The sequence below is a fragment of the Camelus ferus genome, chromosome 2 (genome assembly GCF_009834535.1).
Source record: "Camelus ferus isolate YT-003-E chromosome 2, BCGSAC_Cfer_1.0, whole genome shotgun sequence".
NCBI lineage: Eukaryota > Metazoa > Chordata > Mammalia > Artiodactyla > Camelidae > Camelus > Camelus ferus.
The window spans coordinates 76,778,432-76,793,118 of NC_045697.1; the positions used below are offsets into that span (position 1 = coordinate 76,778,432).

At 37.1% G+C, this 14,687-nt stretch overlaps 1 protein-coding gene across 1 annotated transcript in view; it reads right to left on the bottom strand.

Moving 5' to 3' along the window:
* Positions 1–14,687, bottom strand: part of COL25A1 (collagen type XXV alpha 1 chain) — a 418,027-nt gene that overhangs the window by 168,933 nt on the left and 234,407 nt on the right. Inside the window, 1 exon segment of the mRNA XM_032461611.1 lies at positions 4,672–4,689. Coding sequence (XP_032317502.1) covers positions 4,672–4,689 — 18 coding nt within the window.

Sequence of the window (14,687 nt, forward strand, 5' to 3'; positions counted from 1 at the left end):
TTAATAAATGTTCAGTAAAATCTCAGAGCTTAGAAACCTCAGAACTGTTTTACTTGGCATTACTGATGACACATGGTATTACTGACTGGCATTTAGAATTATGAAAAGCTGATAATTTTCTCTCCTTTTCAGCTTCCCTTTCCTTAAGATTTTGTATGTATTATACGCAACTCAACAAGATTTGTTGAAATTCTGCTACAGACAAGGAACTGAGTTAGGTGTTGTGGAGGATACTAAAGATTAAAGAAAGCATAGATCCCACTCTTGAAGGTCATGAAAGCTAGTAGTAAAGAGAGAAAGGATGTTTATAAATAGCTATGATACAATAGAAAGAGGAAAAGGGAGGGAGGAAATTAATGTTTACTGAGTGCCTGCCACATACTAGACACCGTGTTAGAAGTTATACATGTATTATCTCATTTTAATCCTCACACCATCTGTTGAAATAAGACATTATTATCTTTGCTTTTACAGATGGGGAAAATGAGACTCAGAGTGATTGAATAACTTGCCCAGGATCACAAAGCTTGTAAGTGGAACAGCTAGAATTTGACTTACAGTCTGTCTGGCTTTGCTGTCTATGCCCCCTCTATTTTAAGTGTAAAGTAATATAAAAAGCTGTACAGATAAAGTGCTGTGGGGATACAGCAACAGGGAGAAATTACACTCAGCTCAGGGAGACTGATGGCATCCTGATGGAAGAAGCGACATGTAAGTATGAAGGGCTATTATATTTGGATGTGTGGAAACTGAGCATGACTAGGGGCTAGGCAGGAAGCAGTTCTGGAGAAAAGAGTAGTTTAAGAAAAGACAAATGAAGAAAAACAGATTTGAAGAGAAAAAAATTAACTGGTTTGATTTGGTTTGGATGAAACACTGTGTCCAGAAAGAACATTAATAAAAAATTGGTGGGAGATAGTGCTACAAAAACAGACCAAATCAAAGGATTTGAATGTCAGACAAGGAGCTGGATTTTATTTCCCTCTAAATGGTAATCATATTGAGGTTCAAAGTTTGGAGGGGTCAGAAGAATGACAATCAGAACCATGATAGAAAAACTTTACCTGGAAGACATAGATAGGTTGATACTGGTTGATGCTACATTCAATCCCAACCCTTGACATCTCCATTATAGAGACAGGAAAAAGCTAAATGTTCACTTTCCTGACTCAGCTCCTCTACAGCAGTGACTGGCCAGGCAACAGGCAAGTCTTCCATGGTGTGCAGAACAGCAATGGGAAGTCAGAGTCAAAAGAAAGAAACGTGGAGTCCTTTCAAGTAGGCAATGGGCTAGAAGCATCTAATTGTTCTGTCAGTCAGTAGCAAGGCTGCACAGAGCATGCACACCATGACTCTAATACTGGACAGTAGAGAGCAAAGAGAAAAAGAGGACCTGGGATGAAGACAGTAATGCAGAAAGGGAGTGGAGGCATGGGGAGCCAGGAAAGGACTCAGTCACCAGAACAGGGGTGCGTGGATCTGGGCAGAAACCCGATGACTGGAACTAAGGCACGGTGCCAGGACCACACTTAGAGCAGTGGCACTGAGGCTGGGTCACCAGCATGTGAGAAAAAGGGATCCTTAAATGCCTCATGTCTAAGGTCCCAACAGAACCTGAGGGTTAAGCAGATGTGCAGACGCAGAGCAGGGCTTGCAGGAGGCTTAAAGTCACCCTCAGAATGGTGGGCCTGCAACTGTACTTTACTACCAACATGAAAACTATTAAAAGAGCAGAGACTGAGTCTGTCTTGTTCACCACAATTTTACAACCTTATCGTTGTGTCTTGTACCTAAGAGGGGCAAAATAGATACTTGAGTTATTAGACTGAATTATGTTAATATGAATTAATGAAAAAAATATCAGGGTGACTTTCATTTCAATAGATTAATTTTGACCCATCCCCCTGAATAATTCTCATTACCTCTAGGTTGAAATACAAATGCTCATCTGTGTTTTTTCTAATTCTTTCTTCTTTCTTCCCTTACATACTCTTTGTTGTCTCCCGTTATTTTTTCTCTTTTTACTCAACCATTTTTTCAGGTCTCTGTGATATTATTCACTCTAATGCATCCTGTTTCTTCTCTAAGAATTTGATTTCCTTTGACTGGTGGATTCACAGCAATATCCTCTCCATTCATTCCCCTGCCTCTTTTCCCATCTTAACCACAGATGCCAGCATTGCCTTTTTTTCTTTCTAATACCCTTTCACCACTGCATTTCCCTTATCAAGAACCATTTCTCACCAATTTAGGTAAGGGCTTAGATTTACCTGTCTTCTCCTAAGGCCTATTTTCATAGTTAATTTCATACCATCGCTGCAACAGGGTTCACTTTCCAGTTTTTGCAATTATTTTTTTAAACAATTTAAGCCATCTTCAGCTTTAGAAAGATGGTCAGAACTCCTTGATTATTAGACATTTTCCCCTTTTACCACTGGTCTGCAAAATAACATCCTATTAATCTGGAATCCTATTGATCTACCTATCCTTCCTAAATCCATTGTTTTCATTTTGTGTGACATGAGGAAGGCATTTTGAAAGAAATGATCTTGTGAATTGGGTATCCATTAAAGGCAAACTCGTAGCCAAAATGAAGGAATACCAGAGCAGGTCACCTTTTGAAAATGACAGCCCTATCCCTCTTGAAAGCTTCCAAAACGTTCAAGTATAGGCAGTTAGGTAGACGATTTTTCTGAAGAGCCATAGTAAACATAAGACCTGAAGTGAAGGTACTCTGAAGTGCCATGATATACTTTCAAATCTTAGCTGCAGTGATTCATCTACAATGTTCCCGATTCTGACCACTCTGGGCTTCCTCTGCTGGTTTGTTGTCTTTCTTCTGCTCATTCACTGTGGCTGTGTACTCAAGATTTATTATGATCATGTTCTTCTTTTTACAGTTATCCTCTTCAATATCTCATTAACGAATGTACTTGTAAAGCATTTTGTCCAGTGTTTCAAGTCTTTCTATCCATATCTGAATTTTCCACTAGGTTTTATCTATAGGACACTTGCACTTGGACGTTGTAGTAGATATACATGCCAGCCCACACCACTGCCTCCTTCCAAGACAGTGCTAGAATACGGGTCGCAGATGATCCTATGGCTTCCTGCATTCCTCAAGCAGCTGGAACGTGCTGTACCTTCTGGGGCAAGCCAGAAGTGCCAGGGAGTCCACACTCAGGCATGACTCTCAACAATGAAGAATGGGAAATCAGATGGATAAACGCATCAATTTCCGTGCCTCTCAGTGGGGAAATTCTGAGGCATGCTCTATGCTGTCTCTTGTGGGTTCCTCATATGTTCCACATATATATAGGTTCTCATAGGTTCTGTGTATATAGATATATATACACATAAATACAGAATAAGAAGAGATTTATAAATATATCCTATATATCTAGATCTAGATCTAGATCTAGGATAATAATATTTCCATGGCTGTTGTAAGCATTAAATCAAGTAAAGCATGCAAAGCACCTTTTACTTTCATTCATCTCATTATAATGTAGCAGTTTGAAATTTAGGGAATAGGCTATAACTTTTTCTTGTTTTTTTTTTTCCTCTCCAATTATTACCTTGAGGCAACTTAGACTGTAAGAGTGAAAATTATAAATAATGAGAGTATTCTCTGACATGAATATAAATTAACTACTTGTGAAGCTATTCCTCTTGAGTAGTATGAAGAGGACTGCTCTGCTGAAGAAAGTAGAGGTTTCTGTTTGTTCCATTAAACTTCCTTATATTCAGAGCTCATAAAAACTATAAATAATACTATCATGGTCTAGTATGAGAATTAGCATGCAATAGACAATTCAGAATATTGACTAACAAGGAGATCATGAAAATCACTTATTTATAAGACAATCTGGGACAGAAATAGCATTCAGCGTACTGAGGGGAAAGAGATACAAGGGGCACTCAATAAATAATTATGTTATTTATAGGCATTATGGTGTTAAAGGTAAAACATTAATAACAGTATTTCCTTCTCTCTAGCTTCCTACTGACTACAATAGGTATTAATATTGAGTTTCTTAGTTTTTACTGAATCTCCACTTTTGACAACTCCCTTCTTTTGTACTTTCAGCTCGATACACATTCCTCCCCTTCTTGTATTTCCTCATTTTCTTCAATATGACTTAGGGCTCGAAAGATTGTCCGCTGACTGGCTTCACATTTAATTATAAATCATGTCTTCAGCAGTTAGTTCGTGCTGAAAATGTAGAATGGATTCAATATCTGTCTATAATGAACCACAAGTAGCTGGTAGGACTACAATCTAAATAATCAGTCTGTGTGGATTTACAACAACATGACTAGTACAAGATTAATCAGTGCCTAATGCAAACCAGTTCATACTTGACGTCTACTGCTAAGCCATTTTATCTTTCATTAAAGTCCTGTGGCACTGTTTCAGATCAGTTAAGAGTTTTATTTTATATGACAGTACATTGTCACACTTGCCACCTGGTCCAACAGCTGACGTGGCTCACAAAACCCTGAAGAGGCCCCAGAGCTTTACTCATGGGGAAGATTTGGTCTCCTGTGTGGTGTCATGATTACTGGTTCATAGCTTTTTTATATCCTTTGAAAAAAAATTGCAGTAAAACCTCCACACTGAGAAAATCCTAAATTGGAACTAATCTGTTAAGAAAAGAGTTCACTTACCTGCAGACCGGGCTGACCCTGAAATTTAAAAAAAAGAGAAAAGGAAAACAATTACGAAATTGTTTTCTTAAGTGAATATTTTCATTCCCAAAACTTAAACTAGTTCTGAATATCTTTTCAAAATATTTCTGAAGATAATAATACCTAATTACTGACAAACTTCACTTTGTGTTTTTTTAAAAAATTATACTATATCTTAATATTTTTACTCTTATCCTATTTTTTGAAAATCTTGACACTAGGATCTGTTATATGTAACTCCAAAATGACTCAAGGGTTTTAGTATGTTCTGGAATTAAAATGGAGAAGGAGAAGGCAAAAGGTGAAATACACTTCACATTATCATGATGAGTGGGTTACATCATCTGTGCTATAGCACAGATTATTATTATGAGCTACATATTCAGAGATGGCACAGAGTTAAGAAAAAAAGAGGCAGATATTTTAGTTTCAGAATTCAGTAGCTCTTTGAATTTCTCACTATTTCAATAGTATTTTATTGATTTTTAAAAATAAACATATATCTTGTACTCTGCAGAATTCAACCTAAGGGCATTTCCAAAGGATATAAGAGGTCTTTGGCTCAATTACAGCGCATCATAACTCCTCACACAATCAATAGATTACGTAACCTCTGGTCAATCTGATTCATTTTAAATGTCACTTTCTTGTTGCTTAAGCTGATAAAAATTTCAAAGCAGCAGTAATTGCAAATGCTTCTCACAAATGCAAATCACCTGTGAATAAAAGTATTGATTACGTATAACCTTCTTAAAATCTCCAATTGGGTTTTGTGTAAGATGAGATGAAAGAAAAAGTTCACACTGAGTTAGAGAAACTTAAAAAATAAATAACGTATAATCTCACTGTATCAGCTGCATGCCACTGGGTATTACATGAAAGCATGGCGCTAATACAGCTCCCAGAGAAGACCCTCTCTCTCTTTCTCTCTCAGCCCCTCTCCAGGCTTGGAATTTCTCTAGGTACTTGTTCTCTGACTGGGGAGAGAACAAATGATTTTCAAGAGCTTTGTCTGAAAATGTGGGTGGCTTGGTTTTATCTAGTCAAACCAGGATTACACACCCAACTTCTGTACTCTTAAGTGATGGGGAGGGAGAAAGAGAATACCATTCATTAATTTCTTACTGCATTCCAGGAAGTTTTAGATACATTCCTCCATTTATTCCTTATACCTACTCTGCATTTTATAAGTGAAATAACTGAGGCTCATAGAAATAAGCTAAAAATCACAGTCTATGGATAGAAAAGCCAGAATTTAAACCCAAAACTGATTCCAAAGTTCATGCATTTTCCACCAGGTTATTCTGCCTTTCACTCTGGAAGTTTAAGCTCACAGCTATATGCATACTCACTCAGATCAACAACGGTAGCAGAGCACTCTTATTTTTTTAAAAAAATGAAGTATAGTTGATTTACAACGTTGTGTTTGTTTCTATTGTACAGCATAGTGATTCAGTTATATATATTTATATTCTTTTTCATACTCTTTTCCATTATAAATTATTATAAGTTATTGAATATAGTTCCCGGTGCTCTATAGTAGGACCTTGTTGTTTATCTCTTTTATATATAGTAGTGTGCATCTGCTAATCCCAAACTCCCAATTTATCCTTCCATTCCTCTTTACCCTTTGGTAACCGTAAGTTTGCTTTCTATGTCTGTGAGTCTCTTTCTGTTTTATAAATAAGTTCATTTGTGTCATTTTTTAGATCCCATGTATAAGTGGTCTCATATGATATCTGTCTCTGTCTGTAGCAGAGCACTCTTCATGTGAGTCGACACTAAACTTCCCAACCACTCCCAAGCTTCAACAGTGTGAATCTCTGCTTCTAGATGCAGACCTAGGACCAGCAGGCATCCAGCCTCTTAACTGACACCTGTATAGAAACCAGGTCAGCAAAGATTCTAGAGGGTAACAGACAGCCCTGACATCAGCCCTAAGCATGGAGAGCCTCAAAGTACTGGGCTGTTCACCTACATGTAAATCTGGATCTTCCCAGATCCACATAATGGATGAAATTACAGTGTGTGCTCACTCTCACTTGCATTCTCGCTCTGTCTCTGGATGCTTTAAGCTTCTCTTTCTGAAGTTTTAAACTAACACATACTCAGGAATGCAAACATACATCTTTCATAGAAACTCAAAATACATCTCCTATATACTTTTTTTTGTGGAAACTAAAATGTAGAATTCTCTAAGATCAGAAAGAATCTCTTCAAAAGAATATATTTGAGCATCATTGCTAAGACATTTTGATTCCTATGGTTGTTTTACAAATTACAGGCTTTTTCTGTTTATCTTCAATATGTGGCATTTCTGCCATTACACTGAACAAATGATTTTAGCACAATGTGCGTATAAATTTGTATGTTATTATATACCAATATACATTGCATTATGAATTTTATGTTAGTGATAGTGTGAACAAATAGTAAATAATGGTAAGATTAAAAAGTCGACTTCTACATCGGCATTGGAAAGTATATAGTACCAGGGACTCAGATTACCCTAACCTGTGGTATGAATTTCAGGTGTGCATGATGTGTGCGCAGGCAGGTGCATATGTGTAGGGTGGGGAACATGAAACAGAGAGATGGAAGTAGGTTGGTAGAGAGGCTTCCCAGAAAACGATGCATACAACATGACAAGTTTGGTAACTCTCCTTAAAACGTGGATTACACAATGGAAACCTTACAAATCTTACACAAGATTCCAGGATTGCTGACCCCAAGTCTTCTCACTCAATGTGATGTAACAAACTATTCACTAGCAGACCCCTAGAATACCTGTAAGAAAACAGTCTAGCAGCTGCAGCCTTGTAGTTCTGGAAACAGAGCCATCTGCCAAGTAGGAGAAATGATCAAAGGAGAGGTTTCCGTGGGCATGGCAGAGTCAGCTTCCCCGACGGGAGTGCAGAGCATAGAAGGTGAAGTGAAGAGAGCCCAAGAAGAGCATCTCAGGAACTCCCTGGTGACCGAGGGCACTGTGTGAGGAAGACCTCCCCACAGACAAATCACCTAAAGAAGTATCTCAGAATTGCTCTAAGTTGTCTCTGAATAGTTCATTGTGAAAAATAAGTATTTTCATTCATTAATGGATATTTTTCAAATCTATTCTAATGTATACATAGTGAACATTATTAGTAGTCAAAAGGAAAACCTAATTTCTTTGGGTTTTCTAAAATACATTCTAAATTAGTAGTAATAAATTATGATTAAGGTTCACAAAATACAGCTCAAGTTGAATTTTTAAAAATGGAATTTTTGAAAAGGAACTTTTCCCCAAGCTGATCACCAAAACATTTCTATAAATAAAAACCTGAGTCTAGTACAATCAGGAGCCATGCCAAGGGAAATAATTAAATCACAGAAACAGTGAAGTTTGAACATACATGTAAAGATGGAGAAGGCTGAATACTCCGAGTTGCTGATTTACTGTAGTCAACAGCTCGATGCAATGCCCTCCAGGCAGCTAAGGCACCAGTGTGAAGAAAAAGAAACAGCAGGAGGAGCTGACTTTAAAACGTGGTAATCAGAACAGTGTGGTGGAAAACAATCAGCCAGTAGCTGATGCTTGACAGCGAAGTGTTCAAAGAAAGCTGAAAGTTTCGTGAGGCAAGTAAACCACAATGCAACATGATAAATGAGATGACATGGCACTGGAGTGTGTATTGTTCCTTGAGGCAATTAAAGAGCAATGTGAGCCATTCTTTGTTAAGTTGTTATCACAAGTATGGTTGCCAGAAAGTGCCAACACTCTTCTCTAAATCGACAAAGTCATTTAGATTTCTGACTGAGGCAATTAGTTTCACTACATGATACTTTTTTATGGCTGGTAATTCTGTGTCATTCCTTGTCAGATGGGACAAATGCTGCTTTTCTATGAGCACACGCACAGAAACGCATGCAAAATTTGTACTTTTAAAATACGGCCTTACTTTGAAATACTGATTAGGATAGCAGACCCACATATATCTTTACGGCGATAAATAGTAAATAAAATCACTTTCATTTTCAAAAACTTGAGGGAATATTAGTATTGTTTATGCAACTCTAAAAGGTGCTACCTCTGCTTCGAGGTAATTGGAAAGAAATCACTTCAATAACTTAGAAACTCATCATTAAGAAACCCAAGCTTGATCACCACTTTTAGTACCCTCAAATTCAGATTCATTTCACTGTCTTGAATTGAAAAAAAAAAAAAACTTCAATAAATAATTTTTATGCTGTGCATTTTAGAACACTTACAGTCTAAAAAGATCATTTGAAGATGATCACTGTAACTTCATTGTCTCTTGAAAACTCTCCAGTCCACACATGTGGATGTCAAGCTTATTTTCCTCTTCAGGAGAAAATAGCACCTGAAGCAAGCATCCAGCCATAAAAAAGCTTTAGAGCAGCATCACAGGAACTGTGAGTAGGGGTAGGACTGTTCTGCTGGCAGAGGTTCTGAGGACCCACAGGAATCCTATTATAGAGCCATCTCAATGGGTTCCCCTAACCTTTCAAGAGTTGCAGTTTGACCTCAAGTCTGTGTGATTAAGTAGAACGGATGCAGTCTCTGTTTGCAGCACCAGGAAGCAGGAATCTTGCTCATCCTCCCTACACTGTGAATCTATTCATGTTTAACTCCCAATATCCCAGTGCCCAAGTTATAACGTGTTTCAGAAACAGTAGCTGAATTGCTGAAAGGTGAGAATATTTTGACTGGTCCAAAGATGGTTTACAATATTTTTAGAGAACCATTAGAAAGTTGACCACCTTTACATTACAGGGTAATATTTTTAAAATGTAGCTTCTCAGTCTAACCCAGAACAAGTTCTATTGGTTTCTATTCACTGCAGAATAAACACATCTACGTCAAAGAGGAAGTCTCCTCCCTCAATGGAATCTTCTTCAGATAATAGAGTGGAACCAAGGCAGAAGCTTGCAGAGGTGTCAGGGGAGGATTCAGATACCTATATGCATGCCTCAGAACAAAAAGCATGCGAGTGCTATCCTGAAGAAAAACCACTCCCTAGTTTGATTAAGCCTCCATACCTATTTAATGTGAGAATATTATATCAAATTGCTTTGTAAATTATAAAATGCTATACAATTTGAGCATGGCAATTTTAAAGTAGGCTATAAAACCAACACCAACAATTCATTTAACTAATTCAAATTTAGATAAAAGTGTCTATTAGTTTTAAAAACAAATTAATATGTAAATGATAAAGTACAGAGAAAAGCAATTGAATAAACAAAGCATTACAGATTATGTGTATTAATTAAAAAATGGCTTTGCAAAGACTGCATAATCTCTCAGTGTCTACAGCTGCTCATTGCTTCCAAGGATTCTTATATGCTTGGCTGAAATAAATGTTATTCATAATTTATATTGCCTGTTGTGTCACTCCATAGGATAGATATTAATAATTCTTACCTTAGCCACAGTCACATAATATAACTTAGATAAGAGTATTTCAATTTAAGGTTTTCTTTTGAAAAATACTTAATCCTCAGTAGTTTTAATTCTGGGGAGGAAAAGTCATACTCTTCTTGAGAGGACAATAAATAGTTATAGTCTCAAGCATGATGAATATGTCTTTTTGTTTTTTAATTATTTGAAAGAGAAAGAGAGCAAGAACACAGAGATGGTTTTGTTGGGCTCAATGTAAAGAAAACAAAAATTCATTCAAAACTTGGAAGATTTCTTTCATATTTGCCTTTCATAAATAAATATATAATATGATGTATTTAGAGATTTACTCATATTTAAGCAGATTAACAGTTATCATTCCCACAATAACTTTGAAACGTTATTATATTTTCTAATACAATACTATATTTATCTTTTCTTTCTTATGACTAAATGTTCATAACGGGTACGTAAAAAAAGTAGTTTTATTATGTGCTTTTTTGTCATTAAATTTTCACATACAGAGCATAAGAAAGATAAAGACTCTATGCATTAATTTACATCATTAAAATGTATTGGATGCCTAATAGTCCACTGAGGGTGATTTAGATATTTGCTATTATAAACAATGTTTACAGCTTTCTATGTAAATATTTGACTATATCTGATTATTTCCTATTGATATAACACTGAAAATGCAGTGCAATTCCAATTATAAACTTCATCTATTTTATTTATATCATAGTATATAAAACACAGAATATTTATTTTCTAGGATCTAATTCTACATATGTATATGTATGTATTTAATTAGATATATATTTGTAAATCTATAGGAAGAGAGAAAAAAAGAAGAAAAGAAAGGAAGAAGGGAGGGAGGAAGGGAAAGGAAAGGGAGAGAGAGGAGGAGAAAATTAGTACACGAAAATAGCGGTTATCTCTGGGTAGTGGAATTGTGAGCAATTATTTCTATCTTTAGAGTTTTCCATACTCCACAAAATTTTATTAGGTCCACATCTTGATTAAAAAAATACTTAGCATGATTCCTGAATGCACTGCAGAAAACTTCTAAGCAGAACCTTAATTAAGTCTTAAACTTTTTCCATACTAGATTCATTCATGCAGAGATCTAGGTCAGTGATTTAGAATTCCATTTTCCAACTTTCTCCCAATTCAGGGTGTTTTTAATTACTTGGAAGAATGTTGAACAATTCTTAAAACTATTCTTTGAAATTCAATAAGTAAAGGTTTTAATTCACCTTCTGTGTGTGCCCCACATCATTTCTAGGAACAGATTCGGGTAGAGACAGAGGCAGAAGAGTTCTAGAGTCAAGTACTGAGTATAGGAAGTCATGGCTCCACATGGACCAGGGATCCCTGTTCAGTAGAGCTTGTTGGAAACTTTGCTGTTTTGCAGGCTGAAATATTTGGGTTTGGGGATTTAGCTGTATTATTCTACAGAGTCATTTAAAGAACTTATGCTTTTGGATATAAATATGTATCAAACTTCTAAAATATACTACATATCCAAGTCTTTTCACCAGCTGGCATGGAATCAGGAAGGTGTAAATAAATGACAAGTTTACAAACATGTGTTTAATAGGATACAATAAATACATGGAATACATGTGAATAGAGACACCTGCTCAACTTCCACAGTTTTGAAAACACATACATGTCTTTTAAAGAATGCAAAGGCAATTTTTATTGTCCAGCCAATTTTTCTTAAATTGTATACAATGAATAATTTGTTTTCTGCCATATTTATTAACATCTTTGAAAGAGAGCTATTTTGATTGCACCAGATAAATAGTGGAAGCCAATTTGCAAATATCTCTGAGTCTGATTAAATTTATACAAGTGCCCAAGTCCAATTTTCTAAATATCGTGCAAAAAGATAAACTTGACAGTATTCTCTGCAGTTGTATTAGACGTTTGCATTAATAAATGCATGCCAACAGAGTCAATTAATTGATCATGCACGAGTTGCATAATGCTTTTTGCTCTGGTGAGATAGAACCCTAAAAGTGAAAACCTATTTCAAAATTGGGGAGGAGAAGCTCTGCAAGCAGGCAGGCTGATGTGCTTTAGGGACCAAGATGTTTGGGGCTGCATCATAGCAACTATCCCTTACTGACCACCACAAGACACCAAGAGCTTTACAAATGACATCTCCGTTACAACAACTCTACAAATTAGGGGCCATTTCCATCATTTTGTAGTTGAGCAAACCAAGTTTCAGGGAAGTGAGGTAATGTTCCCAGTCACACAGTTTCTAAAATGTGAAGCTGGAATCTGGACATGAGGTTGTCTGTCTTGAACACTTTTTTGCTCTCACTTGTATCACGCTGGTGGTTGAAATCATGGTGAGATTATTCAAGAGAAGCAAATAGCAATCATTCTTAACCTTCTTCTGAATTGGTTAAAAGCTGTAGCTGCTCTAGCTAGAGACTTCTATATATCAAACAATATTTTGCACACACACAGAAAAACCCCTCAAGTCCATCTGTGGGTTCTCTAGCAAATCATCCATCCCAGCTAAGAGCCCCTGGGTAGACAAATACAAACATTTTAGGGGCAACAGAAGAAGAGTGTCCCCAATAGGAAACTGAGGAGGAAAGTAATTAGAAACAACAACAAACTCGAGTTTATAAAGCCAAAGAGTAGAGAGAATTTTGAAAAGAGAAATTAAAATGAGGACTACGAAGAATCCATTGCATTTAACCATTAGGAAGTTAGAATCTTTACTCTAATTGTTTGAGCAGTGGGTGAGAACATTAAGAATAAGCTCCAGGGGTGGCAAGCAGGTGTCACCCGAAGTGGCAAGTCTGGTTGCCAATGGCCACTTGGAATAATGTGTGAAAAGAAGGTTCTGAGGCTGGGTTAGAGATTTCAGGGAAGGGCGCTGGGATTAATCAGCAATGTCTACAGAAGGCAAAAAGTGGAAAGCCTGTGTACCAATTCTCTGCCAGCCTCAGTAGACAGTTATTTTGAGTGACTATGTGTAAAGAGGAGAAAAGAAACAGGATAGTTGCTAAAAGGGATACAGAGTTGGAGAGAAGTTTTTTTGTTTGTTTTTGCAGTAAGGTGGAAAGGACTTGAAAATGTTTGCAAACTGGCAGAAAACTGTTAGCTGAAAAGAAAGAAACTGGCTTGTAGAGCAAAATCAATGTATAGGAGAACACAAAAGGAAGTGCTGTCAGAGAATCAGGGTGAAGAGAAAGGGCATCCTCTTGTCTAAGAAGAGGAGAAAGGAAGTGAGGATAGATGTAGATACATTTGGATCCACAGAGGCAGAAGATGGAAGTGTTCCAAGCCCTAAATCTCAAGGCATCCTGAAGTAGAAGTCTGCTGAATGCAGGATGGAGGTGGGAAAAGTAAGATTGATTGTTTATTCATTTGTTCAATCAGTGTTTGTTAAGCCACTCCAGTGTGCCAGGGATTCTTCAAATCCTAGGAATATGGGTAATGTAATTAGTAAAACAAAATCCCTGCTAACAAAGTCCCATCTACTTGTTGGAGGAGACAGACTGTAAGAGAGAATGTTTATAACCACATGGCAGGTGGTAATAATGGCTAAAAAGGAAAATAGATAAGGATAAGGAAACTAGAATAGGAGGGCACTGTTTTATAGGATGGTCATGGGAGGAATAGAGGGGAAACGAACAGCAAGAGGAATGGCCCATAAAGAGACAGGGTGTTACCGTAACGGACAATGTGTCTGGACTGTAGGGAGCGATGGGAAAGGGGTAAAGTGTGGAGTCATGGAGATGGAGGAGGCAGATCTTATAGAACTTTGTAAGTCATGATGAGAACTTGGTTTTCAATTGAGGTGAGACAGAAAGCCATTGAGAGGAGATTTTGTACAGAGAATTGACATAATCTGAATTATATTTGAAAAGGATCGTGTCCATTGTGGGGAAAAGGGTGTAAGAAGGCAAGAGCATAAGCCTGGTAGGAAGTTAGGAGGCTTTTGTAACATTCAAGTAAAAGGTCAATGATGCGATGGGCCAGGATAGTAGCGGTGGAGAAGGTAAAAATGGTTAGATTCTGCATATACTTTGTTTCAACAAGAAGGGAGCAACTGGCTGTGTTGAATATTGTCCACCAAAATTTGAACGGAACCCTGACCCCTAAATTTGTCATGGTGAAGGTACTCAGTGACCCTGACAAGAACGATTCCAGCAGAGTGAGTGTCAAAAGAGGGAGAAAACAGTGTCTGGTGACTGTGGACAATTCTTTCCAGGAGTTTTGCTGTGAAGGGCAGTGGGAGTAAATAAAAGCAACAGTGTCTGGGGAAAGATATGGAGTCAAGGACGTTGTTTTTTTTCCTTAAGATGGAAGATATTATAACCTTATGCTATGTTAATAGAATTATCCAATAGAGAGGGAAAAATCGATGATATAGGAGAGAGGCAATTGCAAGTGCAATGACCTTGAGCAAGGAAGAAGAGATTGCCTCAACTGCACAAGTGAAGGGACAGTTCACTCCTTGTAGCAGAAGGAAAGGAGGGTACAGATCTGAGTAACTTATCAGATTTGGTGGTGGGAGCGTATAGAAGTTATAGTCTTTTAAAAATTTTTAATTGAGGTG